Source organism: Felis catus, chromosome C1 (genome assembly GCF_018350175.1).
Source record: "Felis catus isolate Fca126 chromosome C1, F.catus_Fca126_mat1.0, whole genome shotgun sequence".
NCBI classification, from domain to species: domain Eukaryota; kingdom Metazoa; phylum Chordata; class Mammalia; order Carnivora; family Felidae; genus Felis; species Felis catus.
In genome coordinates, this window is record NC_058375.1 from 88462282 (window position 1) to 88488838 (window position 26557).

The 26557-nt window shown below is 34.4% G+C and overlaps 1 protein-coding gene across 8 annotated transcripts in view; it reads left to right on the forward strand.

Moving 5' to 3' along the window:
• The first annotated feature begins 12658 nt into the window (after window positions 1–12658).
• Window positions 12659–26557, forward strand: part of AMY2B (amylase alpha 2B) — a 198112-nt gene continuing 184213 nt past the window's right edge. For 6 of the 8 annotated variants that reach the window (XM_045036303.1, XR_006584605.1, XR_006584601.1 and 3 more), the window contains exons 1-10: window positions 12871–13012; window positions 20182–20395; window positions 20723–20869; window positions 21684–21881; window positions 22297–22527; window positions 23303–23436; window positions 24229–24351; window positions 24454–24553; window positions 26056–26174; window positions 26282–26407. In XM_045036303.1, the coding sequence (XP_044892238.1) occupies window positions 20228–20395; window positions 20723–20869; window positions 21684–21881; window positions 22297–22527; window positions 23303–23436; window positions 24229–24351; window positions 24454–24553; window positions 26056–26174; window positions 26282–26407 (1346 nt within the window). In that variant the 5' untranslated portion in view covers window positions 12871–13012; window positions 20182–20227. Of the gene's footprint in view, window positions 12790–12870; window positions 13013–20181; window positions 20396–20722; window positions 20870–21683; window positions 21882–22296; window positions 22528–23302; window positions 23437–24228; window positions 24352–24453; window positions 24554–26055; window positions 26175–26281; window positions 26408–26557 lie in introns of those variants that run through there. The other 2 variants (XM_045036302.1, XM_003990379.4) reach the window with 2 other exon arrangements.

The following is a 26557-nucleotide window of genomic DNA, read 5'->3' on the forward strand; positions in this document are numbered from 1 at the left end:
GCAGCGGATCTGACTCCCTCCCGCTGCCACAGGGCCCCTCCTGAAGTGGATCACCTAAGGAGAAGCGAGCTAAGCCTGCCCCTCCTGCCCCTGTGCACCTTGCCTACCCACCCCAGCTAATACGCCAGATCCCCAGCATCACAAGCCTGGCAGTGTGCAAGTAGCCCAGATGGGCCACACCACCCCACAGTGAATCCCACCCCTAGGAGAGGGGAAGAGAAGGCACACACCAGTCTGACTGTGGCCCCAGCGGTGGGCTGGGGGCAGACATCAGGTCTGACTGCGGCCCCGCCCACCACAGTTATACACCACAGCACAGGGGAAGTGCCCTGCAGGTCCTCACCACGCCAGGGACTATCCAAAATGACCAAGCGGAAGAATTCTCCTCAGAAGAATCTCCAGGAAATAACAACAGCTAATGAGCTGATCAAAAAGGATTTAAATAATATAACAGAAAGTGAATTTAGAATAATAGTCATAAAATTAATCGCTGGGCTTGAAAACAGTATACAGGACAGCAGAGAATCTCTTGCTACAGAGATCAAGGGACTAAGGAACAGTCACGAGGAGCTGAAAAACACTTTAAACGAAATGCATAACAAAATGGAAACCACCACAGCTCGGCTTGAAGAGGCAGAGGAGAGAATAGGTGAACTAGAAGATAAAGTTATGGAAAAAGAGGAAGCTGACAAAAAGAGAGATAAAAAAATCCAGGAGTATGAGGGGAAAATTAGAGAACTAAGTGATACACTAAAAAGAAATAATATACGCATAATTGGTATCCCAGAGGAGGAAGAGAGAGGGAAAGGTGCTGAAGGGGTACTTGAAGACATAATAGCTGAGAACTTCCCTGAACTGGGGAAGGAAAAAGGCATTGAAATCCAAGAGGCACAGAGAACTCCCTTCAGACGTAACTTGAATCGATCTTCTGCACGACATATCATAGTGAAACTGGCAAAATACAAGGATAAAGAGAAAATTCTGAAAGCAGCAAGGGGTAAACGTGCCCTCACATATAAAGGGAGACCTTTAAGACTCGTGACTGATCTCTCTTTTGACACTTGGCAGGCCAGAAAGAATTGGCACGAGATTTTCAGGGTGTTAGACAGAAAAAATATGCAGCCAAGAATCCTTTATCCAGCAAGTCTGTCATTTAGAATAGAAGGAGAGATAAAGGTCTTCCCAAACAAACAAAAACTGAAGGAATTTGTCACCACTAAACCAGCCCTACAAGAGATCCTAAGGGGGACCCTGTGAGACAAAGTCCCAGAGACATCACTACAAGCATAAAACATACAGAGATCACAATGACTCTAAACCCGTATCTTTCTATAATAACACTGAATGTAAATGGATTAAATGCGCCAACCAAAAGACATAGGGTATCAGAATGGATAAAAAAACAAGACCCATGTATTTGCTGTCTACAAGAGACTCATTTTAGACCTGAGGACACCTTTAGATTGAGAGTGAGGGGATGGAGAACTACTTATCATGCTACTGGAAGCCAAAGAAAGCTGGAGTAGCCATACTTATATCAGACAAACTAGACTTTAAATTAAAGGCTGTAACAAGAGATGAAGAAGGACATTATAATAGTTACAGGGTCTATCCATCAGGAAGAGCTAACAATTATAAATGTCTATGCGCCGGATACCGGAGCCCCCAAATATATAAAACAATTACTCATAAACATAAGCAACCTTATTGATAAGAATGTGGTAATTGCAGGGGACTTTAACACCCCACTTACAGAAATGGATAGATCATCTAGACACACGGTCAATAAAGAAACAAGGGCCCTGAATGAGACATTGGATCAGATGGACTTGACAGATATATTTAGAACGCTACATCCCAAAGCAACAGAATATACTTTCTTCTCAAGTGCACATGGAACATTCTCCAAGATAGATCATATACTGGGTCACAAAACAGCCCTTCATAAGTTTACAAGAATTGAAATTATACCATGCATACTTTCAGACCACAATGCTATGAAGCTTGAAATCAACCATAGAAAAAAGTCTGGAAAACCTCCAAAAGCGTGGAGGTTAAAGAACACCCTACTAACGAATGAGTGGGTCAACCAGGCAATGAGAGAAGAAATTAAAAAATATATGGAAACAAACGAAAATGAAAATACAACAATCCAAACGCTTTGGGACGCAGCGAAGGCAGTCCTGAGAGGAAAATACATTGCAATCCAGGCCTATCTCAAGAAACAAGAAAAATCCCAAATACAAAATCTAACAGCACACCTAAAGGAACTAGAAGCAGAACAGCAAAGGCAGCCTAAACCCAGCAGAAGAAGAGAAATAATAAAGATCAGAGCAGAAATAAACAATATAGAATCAAAAAAAACTGTTGAGCAGATCGACGAAACCAAGAGTTGGTTTTTTGAAAAAATAAACAAAATTGACAAACCTCTAGCCAGGCTTCTCAAAAAGAAAAGGGAGATGACCCAAATAGATAAAATCATGAATGAAAATGGAATGATTACCACCATCCCTCAGAGATACAAACAATTATCAGGGAATACTATGAAAAATTATATGCCAACAAATTGGACAACCTGGAAGAAATGGACAAATTCCTGAGCACCCACACTCTTCCAAAACTCAATCAGGAGGAAATAGAAAGCTTGAACAGACCCATAACCAGCGAAGAAATTGAATCGGTTATCAAAAATCTCCCAACAAATAAGAGTCCAGGACCAGATGGCTTCCCAGGGGAGTTCTACCAGACGTTTAAAGCAGAGATAATACCTATCCTTCTCAAGCTATTCCAAGAAATAGAAAGGGAAGGAAAACTTCCAGACTCATTCTATGAAGCCAGTATTACTTTGATTCCTAAACCAGACAGAGACCCAGTAAAAAAAGAGAACTACAGGCCAATATCCCTGATGAATATGGATGCAAAAATTCTCAATAAGATACTAGCAAATCGAATTCAACGGCATATAAAAAGAATTATTCACCATGATCAAGTGGGATTCATTCCTGGGATGCAGCGCTGGTTCAACATTCGCAAATCAATCAATGTGATACATCACATTAACAAAAAAAAAGAGAACCATATGATCCTGTCAATCGATGCAGAAAAGGCCTTTGACAAAATCCAACACCCTTTCTTAATAAAAACCCTCGAGAAAGTCGGGATAGAAGGAACATACTTAAAGATCATAAAAGCCATTTATGAAAAGCCCACAGCTAATATCATCCTCAGTGGGGAAAAACTGAGAGCTTTTTCCCTGAGATCAGGAACACGACAGGATGCCCACTCTCACCACTGCTGTTTAACATAGTGCTGGAAGTTCTAGCATCAGCAATCAGACAACAAAAGGAAATCAAAGGCATCAAAATTGGCAAAGATGAAGTCAAGCTTTCGCTTTTTGCAGATGACATGATATTATACATGGAAAATCCGATAGACTCCACCAAAAGTCTGCTAGAACTGATACAGGATCAGCAAAGTGGCAGGATACAAAATCAATGTACAGAAATCAGTTGCATTCTTATACACTAACAATGAAGCAACAGAAAGACAAATAAAGAAACTGATCCCATTCACAATTGCACCAAGAAGCATAAAATACCTAGGAATAAATCTAACCAAAGATGTAAAGGATCTGTATGCTGAAAACTATAGAAAGCTTATGAAGGAAATTGAAGAAGATTTAAAGAAATGGAAAGACATTCCCTGCTCATGGATTGGAAAAATAAATATTGTCAAAATGTCAATACTACCCAAAGCTATCTACACATTCAATGCAATCCCAATCAAAATTGCACCAGCATTCTTCTCGAAACTAGAACAAGCAATCCTAAAATTCATATGGAACCACAAAAGGCCCCGAATAGCCAAAGGAATTTTGAAGAAGAAGACCAAAGCAGGAGGCATCACAATCCCAGACTTTAGCCTCTACTACAAAGCTGTCATCATCAAGACAGCATGGTATTGGCACAAGAACAAACACATAGACCAATGGAATAGAATAGAAACCCCAGAACTAGACCCACAAACGTATGGCCAACTCATCTTTGACAAAGCAGGAAAGAACATCCAATGGAAAAAAGACAGCCTCTTTAACAAATGGTGCTGGGAGAACTGGACAGCAACATGCAGAAGAATGAAACTAGACCACTTTCTCACACCATTCACAAAAATAAACTCAAAATGGATAAAGGACCTGAATGTGAGACAGGAAACCATCAAAACCTTAGAGGAGAAAGCAGGAAAAGACCACTCTGACCTCAGCCATAGCAATCTCTTACTCGACACATCCCCAAAGGCAAGGGAATTAAAAGCAAAAGTGAATTACTGGGACCTTATGAAGATAAAAACTTCTGCACAGCAAAGGAAACAACCAACAAAACTAAAAGGCAACCAACGGAATGGGAAAAGATATTCGCAAATGACATATTGGACAAAGGGCTAGTATCCAAAATCTATAAAGAGCTCACCAAACTCCACACCTGAAAAACAAATAACCCAGTGAAGAAATGGGCAGAAAACATGAATAGACACTTCTCTAAAGAAGACATCCAGATGGCCAACAGGCACATGAAAAGATGTTCAGCGTTGCTCCTCATCAGGGAAATACGAATCAAAACTACACTCAGGTATCACCTCACGCCAGTCAGAGTGGCCAAAATGAACAAATCAGGAGACTCTAGATGCTGGAGAGGATGTGGAGAAACAGGAACCCTCTTGCACTGTTGGTGGGAATGAAATTGGTGCAGCCGCTCTGGAAAGCAGTGTGGAGGTTCCTCAGAAAATTAAAAATAGACCTACCCTATGACCCAGCAATAGCACTGCTAGGAATTTATCCAAGGGATACAGGAGTACTGATGCATAGGGCCACTTGTACCCCAATGTTCATAGCAGCACTCTCAACAATAGCCAAATTATGGAAAGAGCCTAAATGTCCATCAACTGATGAATGGATAAAGAAATTGTGGTTTATATACACAATGGAATACTACATGGCAATGAGAAAAAATGAAATATGGCCTTTTGTAGCAACGTGGATGGAACTGGAGAGTGTGATGCTAAGTGAAATAAGCCACACAGAGAAAGACAGATACCATATGGTTTCACTCTTATGTGGATCCTGAGAAACTTAACAGGAACCCATGGGGGAGGGGAAGGAAAAAAAAAAAAAGAGGTTAGAGTGGGAGAGAGCCAAAGCATAAGAGACTCTTAAAAACTGAGAACAAACTGAGGGTTGATGAGGGGTGGGAGGGAGGAGAGGGTGGGTGATGGGTATTGAGGAGGGCACCTTTTGGGATGAGCACTGGGTGTTGTATGGAAACCAATTTGTCAATAAATTTCATATATAAAAACATAATAAAAATAAATAAATAAATAAATAAATAAATAAATAAATAAATAAATAAATTTGAACACTCAGCAGAAAAAAAATTAAAAAAAATAAAAAAAATAAAAAGTTTTAATAGTCTTTATTTTTTTAAAAGCAGTTTTAGCTTCAAAGCAAAATTGAGAGAAACTACAGAGTTCACATATAATCCCTGCCCTCACACATGTAAAACTTTCCCTACTATCAACATCCTGCATTAGAATGGTACATTAATTATAATTAGTGTACCTACATTGACACATTATTATCACTCAAAGTTTACATTAAGGGTTATTCTTGGCATTGTACATTTTATGTGGTTTTATAAATGCATAATATATATCCGCCATTATACAGAATAAATCCACTGCTCTGAAAATTCTCTGAGTTCCACCTATTTCTTCTTCCTTCCCCCTAACTTCTGACAACTACTAATCTTTTTACTGTTTCCAAACTGTTGCCTTTTCCAGAATGTCAAGTTATATTTGTCAAATGTAGCTTTTTCATATTGTTTTTTTTTTCACTTTGTAATATGCATACAGGCTCCTCCATATCTTTTCATGGCTTGATAGCTCATTTCTTTTTAGCACAGAATAAATTTGCCTTGTCTGGATGTAACATGGTTTATTTGTCCACTCACCTACTGAAGGACATGTTGTTGCTTTGAAGTTTTGGCAATTATAAATAAAGCTGCTATAAGCATCTGTATGTATGTTTTTTTGTGGATATAAGTTTTCCACTCATTTGGGTAAATACCAAGGAGCATGATTGCTGGATTATATGGTGAGAGTGTGTTTAGTTTTGTAAGAAACTGCCGAATTGCCTCCCAAGGTGTTTGTACCATTTTGCATTTGCTCCAGCAATGAATGAGAATTCCTGTTGCTGCACATCCTCCTTCACATTTGTTGTTGTAGGTGTTCTGGATTTTTGTCACTCTAATCAGTGTGTAATGATATCTTATTGTTTTAATATGCAATTCCCTAATGACATATGATATTGAGCATCTTTTCATATGCTTGCCTGCCATCTGTATATCTTCTTTGGTGTTTGTTTAGATATTTTGCTCATTCTTAAATTGCATTGTTCATTTTTTTGTTGATTTTTGAAAGTTCTTTGTATACTTTGTGTAATAATCTTTATCAGATATGTCTCATGTGTATATTTTCTCCCAGTCTGTGGCTTTTCTTCTGATCCTCTTGACATAGAAGTTTTAAATTTTAATGAAATCAAGCTTATCAATTATTTCATCCATGCATTGTGCCTTTGGTGTTGTATCTAAAAAGTGATAATCAAATCCAAGACTATCTAGATTTTCTCCTATATTATCTTTTGGAAGTTTTATAGTATGCATTTTAAATGTATGTCTATAGTTAATTTTGAGTTAATTTTTGTAGAAGTATGTAAAGTCTGTGTCCAGAAACCCGCCCCTGCCCTCTTTATTGTTGAAAAGATGGTCTTTTGTCCATTGTATTGCCTTTCCTATTTTGTTAAAGATGAGTTGACTATAGCTGTGGCTCTATTTTTAGGATCTTTATTCTGTTCCATTGATTTGTCTTTTTTTTTTTTTTTTTTTTTGCCACTACCGTTCTCCTGAATACTATAGATTTATAGTGTCTTAAAGTCAGGTAATGTCAATCTTCTGACTGTTGTTCTTAAATATTGTGTTTTTCTGTCTCTTTAATCTCCATATAAATGTTAGAATCTGTAGATATCCACAAAATAACTTGTTAGTATTTTTAGTGGGATTGTATTGAATCTATAATCAAATTGGGAAGAACTAGTATCTTGAGTCTTTTTACCGATGGATATGGAATATCTCTTCATTTATGTAGTTCTTCCTTGATTTTGTTCATCAGAGTTTTGTAATTTTCTTCATATAGATATTGCATATATCTTGTTAGATTTTTACCTAAGTATTTCATTTTGGGAGCTGCTAATTATAAGATATGAACAATATAGGAGACTAAGAGACAGAATGGATAGAGTGAAAACTATCATATATTCACTTGTAGTCCAAAAGAAGCAAAATAAATAAATGGATTGTGGAGAGCATGGCTATATAAAGTATGCCCTTAGAATTTTCTAGATCTGGTAAGATACACACACACACACACACACACACACACACACACACATTTCCAAGAATACAGGATAAATTTTTTTAAACCCATATTTAGACATAACACAGAGACAATATTTTTAAAGCAGAAAAATTTTTAAGAAGGAGAAAAAAAGGATTTCCTCCATGGAATATCAATTAGACTGACATCTGACTTCTCTATAGCATCAAAGGAAGCCAGATGTCTGTAGAATATACTCAAAGTAGTGAAAGAAAATAGCTTCTATAATTTTACCCAGAGAAAGTAGTTTTGAGGAATAAAGATAAAACAGACATTTTGGCTGACTAATACTTCATAACATTTATACAACACCTTCTCCATTCATTCACTGAGGGACTCTTAGCTCATTTCCATATTTTGGCTATTGTGAATAATGCTTACAGTAAACATGGGAGTACAGATATGTATCTTGGAAATCCTGGTTTTATTTCCTTTGGGTATATACCCAGAAATGGAATTGATGGGTCATATTGTAGATCTATTTTTAACTTTGAGAAAGCTCCATATTGTTTTCCACAGTGGTTGAATCAAGGGTACCCTTTTCTGCACATTTTTGCCAACACTTAGTATCTTTTGCCTTCTTGATGATAACTATTCTAACAATTGTGAGGTAACATCTCATTGTGGTTTTGATTTACATTTCCATGTTGGTTCGTGATTTTGACCATCTTTTCATGTGCCTGTTGACATTTTGGATGTCTTCTTTGGGAAAATATCTATTTAGTTATGCCCATTTTTAAATTAGATTGTTTTTTCATTAAACAAATGATGTCAGTTTTTATCTTTTAACGTTTTGAATATTTCATTACATTCTCACCTGCCCTATAGAGTTTCAGGTTAAAAGTCCACAGATAGTTTAATGGGAGTATTTTTGTAGATTGCTTTCTTTGATATCCCTGGCTGCCTTTAAGATTCTTTATAACTGATTTTTAACAGCTTTTAATAAAGTGTCTTGGACATGGTCTTTTTCCATTGAAATAATAGAGTATTCTAGCTTTGTGGACTTGTACATTCGGTTTCTTCCTTAGGTTTGGGCAGTTCTCAGCTATTTTATGTATATATATATATATATATATATATATATATATATATACATATATATATACATACACATATATATATAATGTATATATGTATATATATATGTATATATATGTATATATTTATTTTTGAGAGAGAGAGATAAAGTTTTATTTATTTATTTTTGAGAGAGAGAGAGAGATAAAGCATGAGTCGGGGGTGGGGTTTGCAGAGAGTGAGGTAGAGAGAATGAACCCCAAGCAGGCTCCACACTTTCAGTGCAGAGCCCAATGCAGGGCTTGAATTCATGAACCATGAGATCATTACCTGAACTGAAGTCAGAAGGTTAACCAGCTGAGCCACCCAGGTGCCCCTATTGTATTTTTAAATAAGTCTTTGCCCCTTCCCTTTCTCTTTTTCTGGTAAATTAATTATTCTATTTGCTTTTCTGATAGAATCTTATAGTACTCATAGGGTTTTTTCACTGTTTAAATGTTCATTTATTTTGAGAGAGCAAGAGACACAGTGCAAGGAGGGGATGGCAGAGAGAGAGGGAGACACAGAATCCAAAGCAGACTCCAGGCTCTTATCTGTCAGCACAGAGTCTGACATGGGGCTCCAGCTTGTAAACCATGAGATCATGATCTGAGCTGAAGTCGGATGCTTAACCGACTGAGCCACCCAGGCACCCCTCTTTGCTTTTAATATAAAATCTTAATTTTCTCTCCCTTCTCACTGATTCATTTCTAAATTCCTGTCCTTCAAGTCACTTATCCTTTCTTCCATTCTATCTGCCCTGTTGTCTGTGCTTTTTTTTAAATATGAAATTTATTGTCAAATTAGTTTCCATACAACACCCAATGCTTATCCCAACAGGTGCCCTCCTCAATGCCCATCACCCACCTTCCCCTCCCTCCCACCCCTCATCAACCCTCAGTTTATTCTCAGTTTTCAAGAGTCTCTTATGGTTTGGCTCCCTCCCTCTCTGTTTTTTTTTCCTTCCCCTCCCCCATGGTCTTCTGTTAAGTTTTTAATGCATTCTTCATTTCATTGTTTTACGTCTTCAGCTCTAGAATTTGTTTATTTTTACTTTTTTCACTTTATTTATTTTAGAGAGAGAGAGAGCACAAGCTAGGGAGAGGGGCAGAGGGAGAGAGAAAGAGAATCTTAAGCAGGCTGTGTATTCTGCATGGAGCCTGATGCAGGGCTCGATTCTGTGACCCTGGGATAATGACCTGAGCAGAAAGCAAGAGTCTACTGACTGAGCCACCCAGGTGCTTGTTTGGTTCTTTTTTAAAAATTTCAGTCTCTTTGGTAGGGAACTCCTTCTGTTCATTAATTTTATTCCCAGGTTCATTGAATTGCCTTTCTCAGTTTTCTTGTAGCTCACTGAATTTCTTCATAAAATTTATTTTGAATTCTTTAACAGTTGTGTCTCAATATTTTGTGCCTTTGAGTTCAGTATATGGAGAATTATCTTATTTCCATTATATAATATTATCTTGATTTTCATTGTGTTTAACAATATATGCCTCTGATTTTACATTTGAAGCAGCAAACACTTTTCCTACTTAAGGATTTGTGTAATTTGGCTTGTTACAGTTCAACAGGTTAGCAGTTAGAAAATTTTCTTTTGTAGTCCAGAAGATGGCACTATACCTCAAGTTTTTGGTTTTTCCTGTGGGAGATGGCTGTTAGGATGAAGTGTGCAAAAAGAGCTGGCAGCAGATTTGGGAGAGATGTGGGTTTAGCACCTGGGACTTTGGGCGTGCCTACAGCCCATTAGGTGAATCTTCGTGTAGGGAACTTCAAAAGGTCCATGAGCGGATCTACAGCTGAAACCCTGAAGCATACAGAAGGAAATGAGTTCCTTAAACACCATTTGATATTCCTTGTCTGCCTCCTTCCATTTCCCTTCCCTCCTCCAAGTCAGGGAGGTCATTCCTTAGAACTCTGGTGCTGCAGGAGAGAAACAAGCTCTCCAGCTGCAGCCCACGTGCAGCTGGGCAGTCTGTCACTTCTTGTGCTTTTCACATCTTCTGCCAGAGAGGTAACTCCTTCTGTTGCCAAAAGCCCAGAGTGTTGCACTGATGTCCTGGAGAGGGAGCCTGCCTCAGTGGGTTCCTCTCTTACCTCTGCCTCCAAACTCACCTCTGTACCAGTCTGATGGTGTGCCAGGTTCTCCTATCAGGCTGATGCTTCCATGTGTATCTGTCCAGTGGTATACCCTCCAGCTTCCCCATCATGGCAATGTGGGTGGAGCAGGTTCACCAATTCCACTGAATCCACAGTTCACTCTGAGATCTATCCACTTTCTCTCGGGTGCACAAGTAGATAGAAATTTCACAGGTGTCCTGTTGTAATGTACAGAGGCACTTTTATTCATGTATAGGTGACTAATTAATTGTAATCAAAGAGGAGATGAAAGAGGAATGACTCATACCACCATGATGCTGACATCACATGTCAATTTTTTAAAATTGTTATTGGTTTAATATAAATGCTACTTGTCTTAATCCTAGGTCTTGTTTTTTATATCAATAAAATAATATTAGATTTAGATAAGTGGTTTCAAATTTAAGAAGAGAAAGATAAGAACAATATATTAATGGTAGATATTTTTGTAAAACTGAATTTCATGACTTTTGTCTGAAAATATATTTTTTATACAATTTCTTTTAAAATTCTATTATTTAGAGCTCAAAATCTAGAAACCATTGGACTATTCCAGTAGTCTCTTTCAATATAAATATTCTCTGATCTTATTTATTTTTTCTTCCTACATCCCAAGAAAACTGAAATGGCATATAGAATGTCTTAGGAATCAAAGAGCTTACAGGAACTTAATGGTTGTGTCAATCAGGATAGACTAGGTTATGCTGCAGTAACAAAAAGCTGAATACTCAGTAGCTTATGTAGCCAAATTTATTTCTTGTGTTTATCTTAGATCAACAAGGGGACTCTTCATATTAGTCACTTTACAATCTGCCACTGAAACTTTATTTTAATACACAGGCCCCAGAACAAAACATATTACGTCTGCTTGTATTTTATTGCCAAAGCAAATGACATGAAAATTCCCAAATTCAACAGGACAAGGTATATGTAACCTGCAGGGAGGAGCACTGAATATTTATGAATAGTAATACCTTCTGTGGGTATGAAATCAGGTATAAAAACTGTAACAGAGAAAGATTAATTTTGTTCAGTGTGAAAATTTGAAAAACAGGAAATATGAGACTAATAACCCTTACTACTTTTGCAATTTTATAAACTTATTAATGTTAGCTAAACAGAAATTTCCAGATTCTAAAATATCTTCACATAAAGTATTTTACTTGACTTTTATCACTTGACTCAGTGATGGGGACTGATAAGACTGAGTAATGGCTAAGAGCTCACTATGGAGTTAAACTGCTTGGTTTTGAATTTCAGTTGCAGTGTTTACAGAAATTTGACCATGGAATAGTTGTCTTACTTAATATTAGTGCTTCAGTTTCCTTTTTTAAAACTGGGTATAATCATAGTTCTAGCTTTCATTTATGTTTGTGTAAGGAATCAAAGTGGTAATAGTAACATTCAATGCATATTGTTAGTTGGTTTTACTTATTTTTGTATTTTTATCATATTTATCAACAATACTATTATCCCCATTTTCCAACTAAGATCTAAATGCAATCTATAGGCTTCTCTTTTCCCTAAGGTTCACATAGTAGGTCGCAAAGCTCAGATGCAAAATTAGATTTTGGTTTAGAGACTTTGTTTACATCCTACTCACACTTTTTTATATAATGTAACACAATCATTTTAATCTGTGTCTTTAAAGGTTATTTTATAAAAAAAAATTCATAGATTGATATAAATGATTTAGGAAATAAAAAGACTAATTGAGATTCGGAGATAATACTGAGAAAGAGAAAGGAAGACCAAAGAGAAAGCAAACAACTGAAAAGGTACAGTGTAATTAGAAGTGTCAGGGAGGCAAATTGAGCCGAGGGAAGACAGTTGGTTTTCCTGGGAATTGGGAGTGATAGTAGCTAATCAAGTATCACTGTGGAGCTCACATTAGACTTTTTTTCACAGATTTGGTTTGGAGAGTTGGAACAGCATTGTAAGAGCACCTATGGAGAAGAAGAGGATTATAACAAATCTATAAAGCTTTAAATTCAGCATTTTTTTCCTCATTGAAGAGAAAGCAAAACAAGAACTATATGATTTTTGTTATTGTATGATTGAAAAGACTGATCTGTCAATTTGAGAGTTTGCTGATGTAAAGAAGTTGATGTGGTAAGTTATCTTAATGTTTTGTGAGTATTGTAGTCCCTACCCCGTTTTTTGTCTTGAAATAAGTGGTTTCTGTCATATGATTTGATATGGGTCAAAGTTTTACAAGCTATTTTAGGTTTGTTGACAACTCAAGTTTCAGTTTCCAGCAGCACAAAATGTACTGTTTCTGTTTGAAGTGTGTCTGAGTCTTGGCTCAAAACGTTTCTCTCATTTAAAGAATCTGGTAGGTAAACTTGATTATATTTGCCTTCTTTTCTCTAACTTCACAGGTGATTTATTATCCTGAGCTCAGGGTTCATTTTCCTGTTTTTCCTTTAAGTTTTTTCTTTTTGTTTTTCTTTTTGTTTTATGGAGGTAGGTAGCTCATAGGAGACAGGATACTGTTTTGAGAAAATTGTACATGATTCAGTGTAAAATTTAGAGGAATTAAGACTTTTTTTCAGTAAGAGAAACCACTAACTTGAAAAACTACTGTATTGATAATACTAATTAAAGTTCTAGAATATTGAAAACTAGAAAAATAGAAAAAGAAAACATTTGGAGATAAATAAAAGTGACAAAATAACAAGCATAGATGTGACATTTAAGGTATTTCTGTTAAAATTTTTAATAATACTTTAAACAACTTACTCTAAAGATATTTATATAGATATGAAGTATCTAGGCTAATAACTACAAATGACAAGAGTAGATAACTTGTTTATTTTAGGTTAATGTTAATTTATCTACATGTTAAAAAATGTATTAGTGTATGCCTGAGATGAGAGGTTGTTTTGGAAAGGGGAAAAGAACATTATAAATAACTAATACTTATATAGGTTACTGACATTTATATAGGTAGAAAGGAAGCTATAGAAATAGATACTGGTTTTTTGACTATTACTTTTTGCTTAACATTTTAATAGAGCTCCTTTATGCTATTTAAGCCATGGTATGATTTAGGTAGACTTAAGCTAAATGACCAAATTTATGGTATTTCATGTGTTAAGAGAAGTCCTGAATTTTTTCTAGAGCCTTTCCCTTATGATGTCATTTATATTGTAGACATTAAATAAAATAACAAGTATCTTTTATATAATACTGATTGAGAAAAAAAATACTTGAGAACATCAGAAACTAGAAAACTTATGGAGGAGTCTGAGTTAATAGAATTTTTTTTTCTTTTTAACATCGGATATGTTTTATTGGCACTTCAAATATAAATACTTCTTAAGGAGTATTGCTTTATCGGTAATCGGTAGGATATTATCAAATGTTCTAGCTCATATTTTTAAGGAACTCCCAAGACATCTCATATGACATTATAGTAACCCTTAAAACTAGAAAAGGAAATTTCTTCTTTTGAAGAAGAAATATGAGATGTGGGCAGCAGAGCATTGATATTAGTATTAATAACTGTGAATAGCTTCTCTGAGGGGAACAATTTTAGGAAATCTATAATGAGAAGTAGCCATAATAACTATCTCAAGTTCTTATTTTTTTAATTTGTTATTGATGTCAAAGATGTCAAGGATTTGTTTGCAGATTTTACTTCACAAGATATAAAAATATGCTTTAGTTGTTTTAATGCTTATGGAGTTTGTAGCTCTTTAGATTGAGAGGAAAATTAAGATTAAATGAGAAAATATAGGACAGTGACTGACCCTTGATAAAGATTATTGTATGATTGTATATATCCACCTATGCTGGGGTGCTGGTAAAATTTCCCGAATTATATCTGCATAATTTTAATATGTTATCCCTTATTTTAATAACATCTTAACATACATGTGAAAAACACTTGTTATTAAAAGAACAGTTCAGAGTTAACTAATGAGGCAGTGATGAGAAGTTATCTCAAAATCAATGTGTGTCTGCTAGAAGTTATAAAGTGGTTAAAACTAAAAGAGAGAAAAAGAAGAGTGGAAAAAATAGGTAGAAATCATTGCCAGTTCCTTCTTATCACTATCTTTTCTTCCGTGTGTTTGTGTGTGTGGGGGGAGGGGGTGTGCAAATAGTTCTGAGAAATAGAAAGTATTATTAGAATTTGGCAAGAGTGGAATGGAAAGAGAGAATGTCCAAGTGATAATAAGTAGAAGTGGAAAGAGAGCATGAGTTTAGAGCAGTTTGAACAGTACCAGCAGTAAAAATAACAAAACAATAATAACATTACAGCAGCCAAATATATTGAGTTTTTATTGTATTCATACACCAGGATAACAGCTTTATTGGTGTTAATTCACTTAATCATCATGACAGCTTTATGAGGTACATATTGCTTTTTCTAGATCATAGATAAACTTAAAGAGATTATTTTCCACGGTCACACAGATGATAAATGACCGGGTCAGAATTTAAACTGTAGTTTGTCTAACTCCTAAGGTCATGTTCTTAACCATTACATTTTAACATTTGGAACCTTAAGTCATGTATAAAGTTCAAACCATGCTGCTCTTATCTAATTCCCGCCTCTTTATCACCATCAGCCCTATATCATCCACAGTCTCATCAGTCTTCTCTCCTATTCTTATTCTAATACTCATCTACATCCAGTTGGTCTCTTGTCCTCCTTGCAAATTTTCCTTCCTATTTGTTTTTGAAAGCCTTTCTCTGGTAATAAAAGTCTTTTCCCTGTTATGAAGGCACCTCTTTATATGCTCCCTCCAATCTCCCTTATCATATACACTGCTGGGCTTTACCCAAACAAAGTTGTAAATTTGGACTCAACAGCTGTCTTGTCAACTCTCTTTGTCTACTCTCAAGGGTCCAGCTCTCCAGGCCTGATAATTCATCCATGTTCATTGACTTATATATACTAGTTGTTTATAGATGGTATCTATTCTGATTGGTCAGTGTCTGTGACCAAATCCAGTTGTTAAATATTTTGTATGCCATTTCTGAAACTATCATTGCTTTGTTGAAAGTTCCCAAATCTATCTGCTTCTTTCTTCATATCTAATACTTTTTTATACTTCAATATCAGTATATCCCAGTATTAGTTCTTCAGTTTCCCTAACCAAGTCTGCTTCTAGATTGCTCAAGAATGGTAATTGCATTGTCATTCTTCGATTCATTAACCTTTAAATCAGAGTCCCGTTTGACTCTTCCTTTTCTTTATTTTCCTACATCCAGTTACTTACCATTTCATGTAGACTTGGTCTCCACCAAATCTATTTTATCTTTCCTTTCTGTATTAGTGAATTATTGCTGAATAACAATAATAATGTGTTATGCCTCACAATTTTATGGGTGGCTAGGTGGTTCTTCCACTGCTTTTGCCCTGGAATAACCATTCGACTACAGTTAGTTGGTAGATCAACTCAGATGGTTGGAATGGGTAGAAACAATTAGATCTCTTCATGTGGTAATTTATCCTAGTTATCCAAACAACACAATGGTCTTAGATTTTTCAAGAGATCAAGATCCATTGGGTAAATGCTAGTCAAACTTTTGTTTGTGTCTTATTTGCTGACATCCCACTGGGCAAAACGATTTATAAGCCAATTCCATAGCCTATGAAGGAAGAGACCCCAAATTGGATACAAGCAAGTGTCATTCACTGGGTGACACTGATTGTAACAATTTATTATACACTCAATTTCACTCCTGCTGCTATTTTCAATTGTTTCTATCTCAGTTCTCTTTGCTTCCCAATCCATCTGATATACTTTAAAAGCTCTAATCATGTTACTGTTCTTTTTCAAAACAAACAAACAAATGAACAACACCCTTCTATATAGCTTCTTATAGCTTTAGGAAGAAATTCTACTTTCTCCTCCTTGACTTTAAGAGATCTCAATATGACTCTCCTACCTTAATTCCTATGGCTCCCCTGCACCTTACTTAGTGTTCTACAAAACTATATTGGTTTCTTGATATTCTTCTTTCTCATTTCCTAAATTTGTTTTCATTTTTGTTTTTGTTTTTATTTATTTTTTTTAGTCAGAGCTATTTCACCTTCTCTGTTTTATTTAAAGGTTAAAGTCAAACCTGTTCTTTGAATTGACTGTATCTTCCTCTGTTCTCATCCAGCACAAATTATTTTTTCTATCAATGAAATCATGAAACACTTTACTTGTATCTTTCTTAAAGTATTAATCATATTCTTTATTTTATTACTGTTACTTATGTTTGTGTACAGTTGTGTCCTTTCTCTGATTTAACATTATCTCTAGAATGGTACTGCCCATTAGAAATTTAATGAAAACTACATATATAATTTAAAAATTTTTGATAGCCAAATATTAAAAGATGCCAAAAGAAACTGGGGAAATTAAGGTTAATAATAAATTTTATTTAACCTAATGCATCACAAAATATCATTTCAACATATAAATGACATAAAATTATTAATTTTTACATTAATTTTTCACACTATTTCTTCAAAATGTGGAGTATATTTTACACTTATAGCACATTTCTGTACAGACTAATATTTTAAGTTATCAGTAGCCAAATGTTGTAGCTACCATGTTGGATATCACACCTCTAGAATACTATGAGGAATATTGGTATAATACAGAGAATGTTGATTTGTGGTAGGACCTATTATCAAATTCTGGCTTGTTATATACTGTCTGAGCCTGGACAATTTACTGTTTATCTGGGCTATAGTTCCTTTATGTGTAAAAAGTTTTTGCAAAGATTAAATTGTATCACATAATTTCTGACAGTGTTTGTTTATTTTTAAAAATCATTGAAGACATAACCCAAGTTATGCCAATGCCTTGCACAATGCCTAGAATTTAGAATCTTATGTTACAATTTGTTGATTACATAAGCCATTACTAGCTATTTGTTTTGCTAGTTTCTAGGAATATTAGATAGGAAGTCTATCTTTAAGAAGTTTTGTCCAGAATGATGGACACATAAGTACTTAATTATTTATAATATATTTACAATATAAATCAAATACAGCTTAATATTGTGATATATGTTAAAAAGCTATCATATAGATCAGTTATTAACTATGCCTGGGAATAACAGGAAAGGCTTTAAAAGATGTTGCTTATGAAGTATACAAGGATGGTGGAAGGTGATTATAGAAAGGAAAACACTTCAAAAATTACGGAGCAATGAAATTACTTGTGAAATATGAGGAAATTTTAGTTTTGCAATGGGTAAGCATTAGGGACTAAACATTTGTGTCTCCCCCCCACCAACTTTACATATTGAAACCCTAGCTCCCCACGGGTGGTATAAGGTTGTGGGGTCTTTGGGAAGTAATTAGGTTTAGATGAAGTCATGAGAGTGAGCCCCATGATGGCATTAGTGTCCTTCTAAGAAAAGAGACTAGAGCTCTACTCTGTTCTCCATCATGTAAAGATACAGGGAGAAGATGGCCATCTATGAAGCTGGAAGGGGGCTCTCACCAGACACTGAACCTACTGACATTTTGATTTCAGGCTTCCTAGCCTCCAGAACTATGAGAAATAAATATTTGTTGATTATCACCCAGTCTGTGATAATCTTGTTATAGTAACTTGAACTGACTAAGAAAGTAGGACACATAGTGTTTACATGGTGAGTTGGAAGAAGGACCAAAGGAGAGCATTAGGGTTGCTAGAGAAATAATTATGGACCATAGTGCTCTATGTAACCCTTCCCCAAAGCTGGTACTTCCTTATTTTTCCTTATCTTAATGAATGGTATCATTACCAGATACCTAGTTCTTTAGTTTTTCTCTTTCCCTCATTCTTTAAAAAACAAAAAAAAAATTTTTTTAATGCTTATTTATTTTTGAGAGACAGAGACAGAGTGCAAGCAGGGGCGGGGCAGAGACAGAGAGAGACACAGAATCCTAAGCAGGCTCCAGGCTCTGAGCTGTTGGCACAGAGCCCAACGTGGGGCTCAAACTCATGAACTGAGAGACCATGACCTGAGCCAAAGTCGGCCGTTTAACCTACAGAGCCACTCAGGCGCCCCTCTGTTTCCCTTATTCTTCAGCTCTAATCTATCCATAAACCTATTACCTCTCTGCCTATGAAATATATCCTGTCAATGCCCTTAGTCTAAGCCACTCACCTCTTTCTTAAACCACTAAAAAAGTCTAACAGATCTCCTTACCCCTACTCTTGTTTTCCTATAATCCAATTTCTTCAGAGTAACAAGAGTGATTTTCTTTTAAAGTACACCAGAGTTTCTTAGCTCCCTTTCTTACAGACACAATGCCTCTCTCTTTCATTATATTCTACAAGATCCTACATGATCTGGCCTAATTCTCAGACCTCATATCATTTTGCCCTTCCCTTTATTACATATTGTTTAGCTACACTGACAATTATTTATTATTTATTTATTTATTTATTTATTTATTTATTTATTTATTTATTTAATATTGCTTGAAGTTTTTCTTTCCTTGGGTTTTTTCTGTTGTACTTTCCTCTAGATTGCTCTTTCTCTGATCTTCAAATCACTGGGTGCTTCTAATCCTTCAAATACTAGCTGAAAATCATTTCCACAAAGAAATCTTTCCTGAATATTTAGTTTAAAATACCTTAATGGCAAAGTCACTTTCTATTTTATTACTATTAATTCATACTAGTTCTTATTGATATCTTCAATGTATCATCATCATCATTTACTCATATATTTTCTTTCCACACTAGAATGTAACAAGAACAAGAATCCTATCTATCTTATTTATTACTGTATCCCAAATATCATCCACATGCTTAAACAAAAAACAATATTCAGTTAATGCTTGTTGGATTAAAGGATTAAGTGTTTTCCACCTGTACTATTATTCTCTTTCATAGGTTTTTACTTACGTTAAGAAGAAAATGAGGTGTGAATTTATTAATTTAGTGTCCTATCAGGTATGAAATATTTGGCTATAAGGGGAAAAAAACAAAACGCTCTACTGCTACAGCCACTGCATTAAGCATATAATTTGATGGAGTGGGGAAAAGTGTCTCTATCTTTATTTCAACTTCCAAATAGTTTCTTAAATCTTAATGTAGAAAGTTAAGTAACTAAAAATTAGGGTTGGTGGTATAAGAAAAGAACTGAATTAAATATCCTATTTCTTTTTGAAATTGAAACATTATAATGTTTGCAAATAGATAGTTAAGGCAATGTTTTGATTATAAATTCAACTGGCTTTGATTGTGATTTTCCTTCTATTTGTGAAGGACTTCAGAAAGAAAATCTAATTCTGATTAAATAATCCATGATTGAGGATTCTCTCTATATAAAATTCCAGATGTTGAAAAAGGTTAATATTCCCTCAGTAAACAAAGCATTAAGTTCTAAAAGGTCATTTAGATTGTTTGCCTGGTATATTGTTTACAGATATTCTTCACCTGTTAATATTATCATTGTTGATAATTCTTTTCAGATCATGATTAAACACTTTATGCTCTATGTATTTATCCATGTTAATATTTACCTAGTAAAATATTTTTCTTACAGGAAGATAAATAGTTGCTGCAAAGAACACTGACAACTTCAAAGCAAAATGAAGTTCTTTCTGTTGCTTTCAGTCATTGGGTTCTGCTGGGCTCAGTATAACCCAAATACCAAGCCTGGACGGACATCTATTGTCCATCTGTTTGAGTGGCGCTGGGCTGACATTGCTCTTGAATGTGAGCGATACTTAGCTCCTAAAGGATTTGGAGGGGTTCAGGTGGGTATTATTCTTAGTATAAACTGCAAAGTTTGCTGTGCTTATAGTAAATGGTATTATGATCTGTATCTGTGAAGCTGGAAGATTTTACTGCACAAATAGGTACTCTAAAACGGTTTACTGAGGAAGAAAAAAATTTGGTATTATTGACAACTTTATGTTTTGTTTCTGATATAAACCTTCTTCAGGAGGACATTTCCAATGTGGTAGTTAAAAATGTAGCTGTATATGCAAAGATTCAGAAATAAGTTTAGATCATTGATTATGTTATAGAATATCTGATGATATAAAGTAACCCATAATATGATACTTATTGTTTATTTGTAGATCTCTCCACCCAATGAAAATGTTGTGATTAATAGCCCTTTAAGACCTTGGTGGGAAAGATACCAACCAGTTAGCTACAAGTTATGCACAAGATCAGGAAATGAAAATGAATTCAAAGACATGGTGACTAGATGTAACAACGTTGGTGTAAGTGAATTAAAATTTCCTTTAAAAACATTATTTAGGAAAATTCTCTCTCTTGTCTCCTGTTCCTTATGAGCAGAATATTTTCCATAGTTTTTTATTTTATTTTATTTTACTTTACACTTAACCTAGTGTAAATTTCTAGTTAGAAATTAATTGTTACCTATGTTTAGCTTTTGTAAATCTTTGTATATGTACCATTTGTCTACTAAAGAAAATTTCAATCAAAGTTTAAAGCCAAAATTATTTATAAAGCAAATTTAACTGTACACATTTCTGGGGAATACTTTCTAGTTAGGAATTGGAAATTCCAGTTGCAATATTTGTTATAATTTTTATGTGGCTTGTATATGCACCTATAATTTCTGGGTCTTCTTCCCCATAGGTTTTTTGATGGTAAATAGTTATATTATGAGAGATTTACCTTCCTCTCTTTAGATGCTAAGTAGATAATAGAGGCTAGCTGCTTCTTTCTTAGGATGATGCATGGAAATTTCAAAAACCAATGTTCTCTCCTGTCTTCTATGATTCTGATCTGTCCCCCCAAAAGGCTATTTGCATTTTTTCATAGTTATGGTAGTTTTAGTTACCAGTTTGTCATTTATGTAAATATTTTACCAAGAGGGTAAAATGCAGATAGGTATTCAGTTCACATGGGTTTCCCTTCACACTTAACTTTTGGTTTACTAGGAAGGTAAGTTAAAAAATAACAAATACCAGTTTTGCAGTGTGATTAACATGCTGTAAACTTTAGTCGATAATACTATAGATTTCTACTTCTCTAAAGACAAACTGAAATAGAAACTTTGTTTTTCAGGTCCATATTTATGTGGATGCTGTAATTAATCATATGAGTGGGAATGGTGTGGGTGCAGGAACAAGCAGTACTTGTGGAAGTTACTTCAACCCTGGAAATAGAGATTTTCCAGCAGTCCCATTCTCTCATTGGGATTTTAATGATGGTAAATGTAGAACTGGAAGTGGAGACATTGAGAACTATAATGATCCTTATCAGGTAATTAAAGAAAAAAACCCACAGTGATTGGAATAAAGAGCTATTCGTGCCTTTAATTATCCACATGGAGCTTATTGATCTTCATTTTAAATACTGGTTTAGATTCCTTATGAAAATAAGGATTCCAAGTCTGACTCTTTAAAAATTAGAAACTCAAATCAGTATTTAAAATATTTTTCCCAAGTAAATTTGTCCCCCCCAAAAAAAAAAAACTCATCTACTTTATTTCCTACATACTCCATTTTTTCTAATACATCAAAGGTATGTCCATACTAGAATGTCAGTATGTTCAGTTCCCAATGCAAAAAAGACACTACAGAAACACCTGTTAATGAATAAATGAATGAATAATCAAATGGATTGTCAGGTTAAGGTGGTGTTTTGTGTATCAATCACAAAATTTTTACCTCAATAGGTCAGAGATTGTCGTCTGGTCGGTCTTCTTGATCTTGCACTGGAGAAAGATTATGTGCGTTCTAAGATTGCTGAATATCTGAACCGCCTCGTTGACATTGGTGTAGCAGGGTTCAGAATTGATGCTTCTAAGCACATGTGGCCTGGAGACATGAAGGCAATTTTGGATAAACTGCATAATCTGAATACAAACTGGTTCCCCGAAGGAAGTAAACCCTTCATTTACCAGGAGGTACATCAGTACATATATGTATATGTATTTCATAGGTATATGAAAAAATATAATTTAATTAATTAGAAAATAAATGGTAGATTTAATTAAAGATACAATTTCTGTAGTTTAATGGCTGTATCATTTGTATAGAAGAGTGTTCTTTAACCTTCTTTCATTGGAACAGCATCTAACATCTAACTCTTTATCACAAGAGGTTTTATGGAAGTGCAGAGAATTCATTTAGGCTGCAAACATCTGTGTCATTTACCGTCTCCCCAGAGACCTTTAGAAAAGACAGATAATAACATAGTTGCTATCTTGAGCCAGTCTGAGTTTAAATCTTGGCTATAGCACTAGTAGCTGTGTTCACTTAGGCAAGTTGATTAACCTCTGTATGCAACATTTTATTTTCAAGTGAAGAAAAGGGATGGTGATAATAGTTATGTCTTTGTCTTTGTCCAACAGTTAAATGAGTTAATATTTATCAACCACTTAGAAATGTTTTCATCCAGATATCAAGTGCTATATAAGTACGACCTATTGTTATCATTTATGTACAATACTAAATTAGGTCAACATTCTCACAGGACAACAGATCACCTTGTATCATGTTATTGTTAATATTGTAGCATATAATTTAGCAAAAAAGGAAGAATCTTGATATAAAGAAAACCATTTTGGGTATTTCAAATAACATAAATAGTTTCAAGTTATTTTCTACATAATGTTAACCTTTTGGTTAAAATTCTTTAAAGTTCTTATTAAAGTAATATTTTTCTTGTATTTCTACTAGGTAATTGATCTGGGTGGTGAGCCAATTAAAAGCAATGAGTACTTTGGAAATGGCTGTGTGACAGAATTCAAGTATGGTGCAAAATTAGGCACAGTTCTGCGCAAGTGGAATGGAGAGAAGATGGCTTACTTAAAGTAAATGAAATACGATTTGTCTTTTAAATTATTTCACAGATGTTTTAGTCTTATTATTCCAATCTGAGTTATCTTCTTTGGAACTTATTTAGAATTTTTAAAGATTCAATTACTAATAATAAGGGTTATAGTTTCCCAAATTCCAATGTATCATCTTTATTATTTAGAATGTCAATCATGAGGATATCTCAAAACCTCAAACATAACCTAGAGACTTTAATCTATGTCTTATATAACTCTACTATATTTGACTAGTATTTGTATACAATATGTGAAGGCCATGCTATTATTAAAATGATTGTATCATTTATAAAGTACCTAAATGTAGCTACATTATGAAGTTTACATATATTATATCAATTAATTAATTTCAAATATTAGAATGTTTATATTATAACAATATAATATTGAAACCTGATTTTAACCCAGTTTTCCATTCTGTATGATGTGATATGGATGTTGATCCTTCTGAAGTCTCATCTAAATTATACTGAAACCTCTAAAAGGACTTTTTATAACAAAAATCTTACACCTGTAACATGAATATAATACAAGTAATCCATACATATATACATACATTGAATGTATAGTATATCTATATATATAGTATATCTATTTATCTATCTCTATATATATTTATTTTTTTATTTTAAAAACACTCCTATACAATAATCATTTAATTAGAGACAGAATTTCATTTGGGGATGCTATACCAAAAGAAATACACATTTAGGTTACCCTAAAACTATTGGAAAAGAATACATGTATTTTTGTGTATATGTGTTTTAATAGGAACTGGGGAGAAGGATGGGGTTTCATGCGTTCTGACAGAGCACTTGTCTTTGTGGACAATCATGACAATCAGCGAGGACATGGAGCTGGAGGAGCATCTATTCTAACATTCTGGGACTCCAGGTAGGAAATAAAATCCACCACCCCCCCTATTTTTTTCCATTTGTTTTAATGACATTAAAAGTATTGTTTTCTTCTATGATGATATCATTTTGTAACCTTCAGACTGTACAAAATGGCAGTTGGATTTATGCTTGCTCATCCGTATGGATTTACACGAGTAATGTCAAGCTTCCGTTGGCCAAGACATTTTGAAAATGGAAAAGTAAGTTTTTGTGCTGTCCAATATATATTTTTCTCAAGAAAGGAAAGGCAGTTTTGTTGTAATTGTACATGACACTATTATTTTTACTATTTATCAAGTATTTAAGTATAAACCTGATGCAGGATGCTTTTAGCAATTCAATTAATATTATGGTCTCTGTTGTCAAAGAGTATTGTAGGCTATATCAGAAGTATGACAAACATCCCCTCCCCAAAGAAACACTTTAAAATAAGGATATAGTAAGTAAAATATGTACTTCTCATACGTACCTACTTCATAGAGTTGATATGAGGATTACAAGTTAACACTTGTAAAGAACTTAAAACAGTACCTGCCCATAGTATGATCAATATAAATATTTGTTAAATACTTTTTTTTAAAAAGTTGTATGGAATGCAAAGAAGTTGTTCAGTTGAACTTTTGTTAAATAGGGAAAATATCTTATAAGTGGAAGGAAAATATATGTATTAAAGAAGGAAATTTAGACTATTTTGGAAAAGGTAAAGATGAGAAAAATATTTGGGGTAATATATGGGGTATTGAGTAGCAATTTGAAAAACGAACTGAGAAATAAAATTATGAATGTATTGGGAAAGTTATTGGAATTTTTTTTTAAACTGAAGATTTCAGATGCAGCATTGTACAGCAACTTCATACCTAAACTAAAAATCTTTTTCACTTCAAACCAGACTGATTTCTTCCATTTTTTTCTCTATCTTTAAAATTACCAATCTGAAAATCACAAGATTAAAAATTTGATCAATTTAGTAAAGAATATTGTGATGTATTGACTAGCACATTTATCCAAAAGGAAGAATGAAAGAAATGAATATTTATTCAGCAATTATCATATTCAAGGCATTTTTCACATAATTATTTAATTAGGCACAGAGAAGTTATGTATGTTAACTAAGTTTTCTTTTTTTTTTTTTTTTAATGTTTATTTACTTATTTTGAGAGAGAGTATGAGCAGGGGCGGGGCAGAGAAAGAGGGAGACAGAATCCCAAGCTGGCTCTGCACTGTCCAGCACAGAGCCAGATGGGCTTGAACTCACAAACCATGAGATAATGACTTGAGCCAAAATCAAGAGTATAGTGCTCAACTGACTGAGACACCCAGTCACCCCAATGTTATCTAAGATTTTTTATCTAATAGTAATAGAATCTATGTTTTCATTCTGCTGTCTCTGATACTACAGTTCTTGTCATTTCAATGTCATTCACTTTTTTCCCAGAGCTTAGCCATAACAATTCCTTGGAAAGAAAGTGAAGAGGTTAAAAAAAAAAAAATCTGACCTTTAATATATGGCACTAAGAGAATTAGCAATTGGGAAGAAAATGGTGAGGACCTGGTAAAGGGCTATAAAAATACTGAAGGAGTTAGTATTACTAAATGAAGATGCTGTAGACACAAGTAAGACAGATTGGGTTTTGTGTAATAAAGAAGAAAGAAACAAATACATGAAATGTTAAAAATCTAAGCTTTTTTTCCTTTAATTAAGGATGTTAATGATTGGATGGGGCCACCAAATAATAATGGAGTAATTAAAGAAGTTACTATTAATCCAGACACTACTTGTGGCAATGATTGGGTCTGTGAACACCGGTGGCGTCAAATAAGGTAGGAATTCTTATTTAGAGATGACCTCTAATATTAAACATTCTTAAAATTTTATTTTAAACTGTTAAATGTATTCATCAGCATTTTATGTGGTATTTTATCTTTAGGAACATGGTTATGTTCCGTAATGTAGTTGATGGCCAACCTTTTAGAAACTGGTGGGATAATGGTAGCAATCAAGTAGCTTTCGGAAGAGGAAACAGAGGATTTATTGTTTTTAACAATGATGACTGGTAAGTAGATATCAATTAGAAGTAACATTTTAAATAACATTTATACTAGTATGTTCTTGGTTTACTACCTTCTCTTATTACACATTTACTTTTTTTATATCTGAAAAAAATTCTTTAGTCAGCAGATTAAGAAAACACAGGAATCTGAAA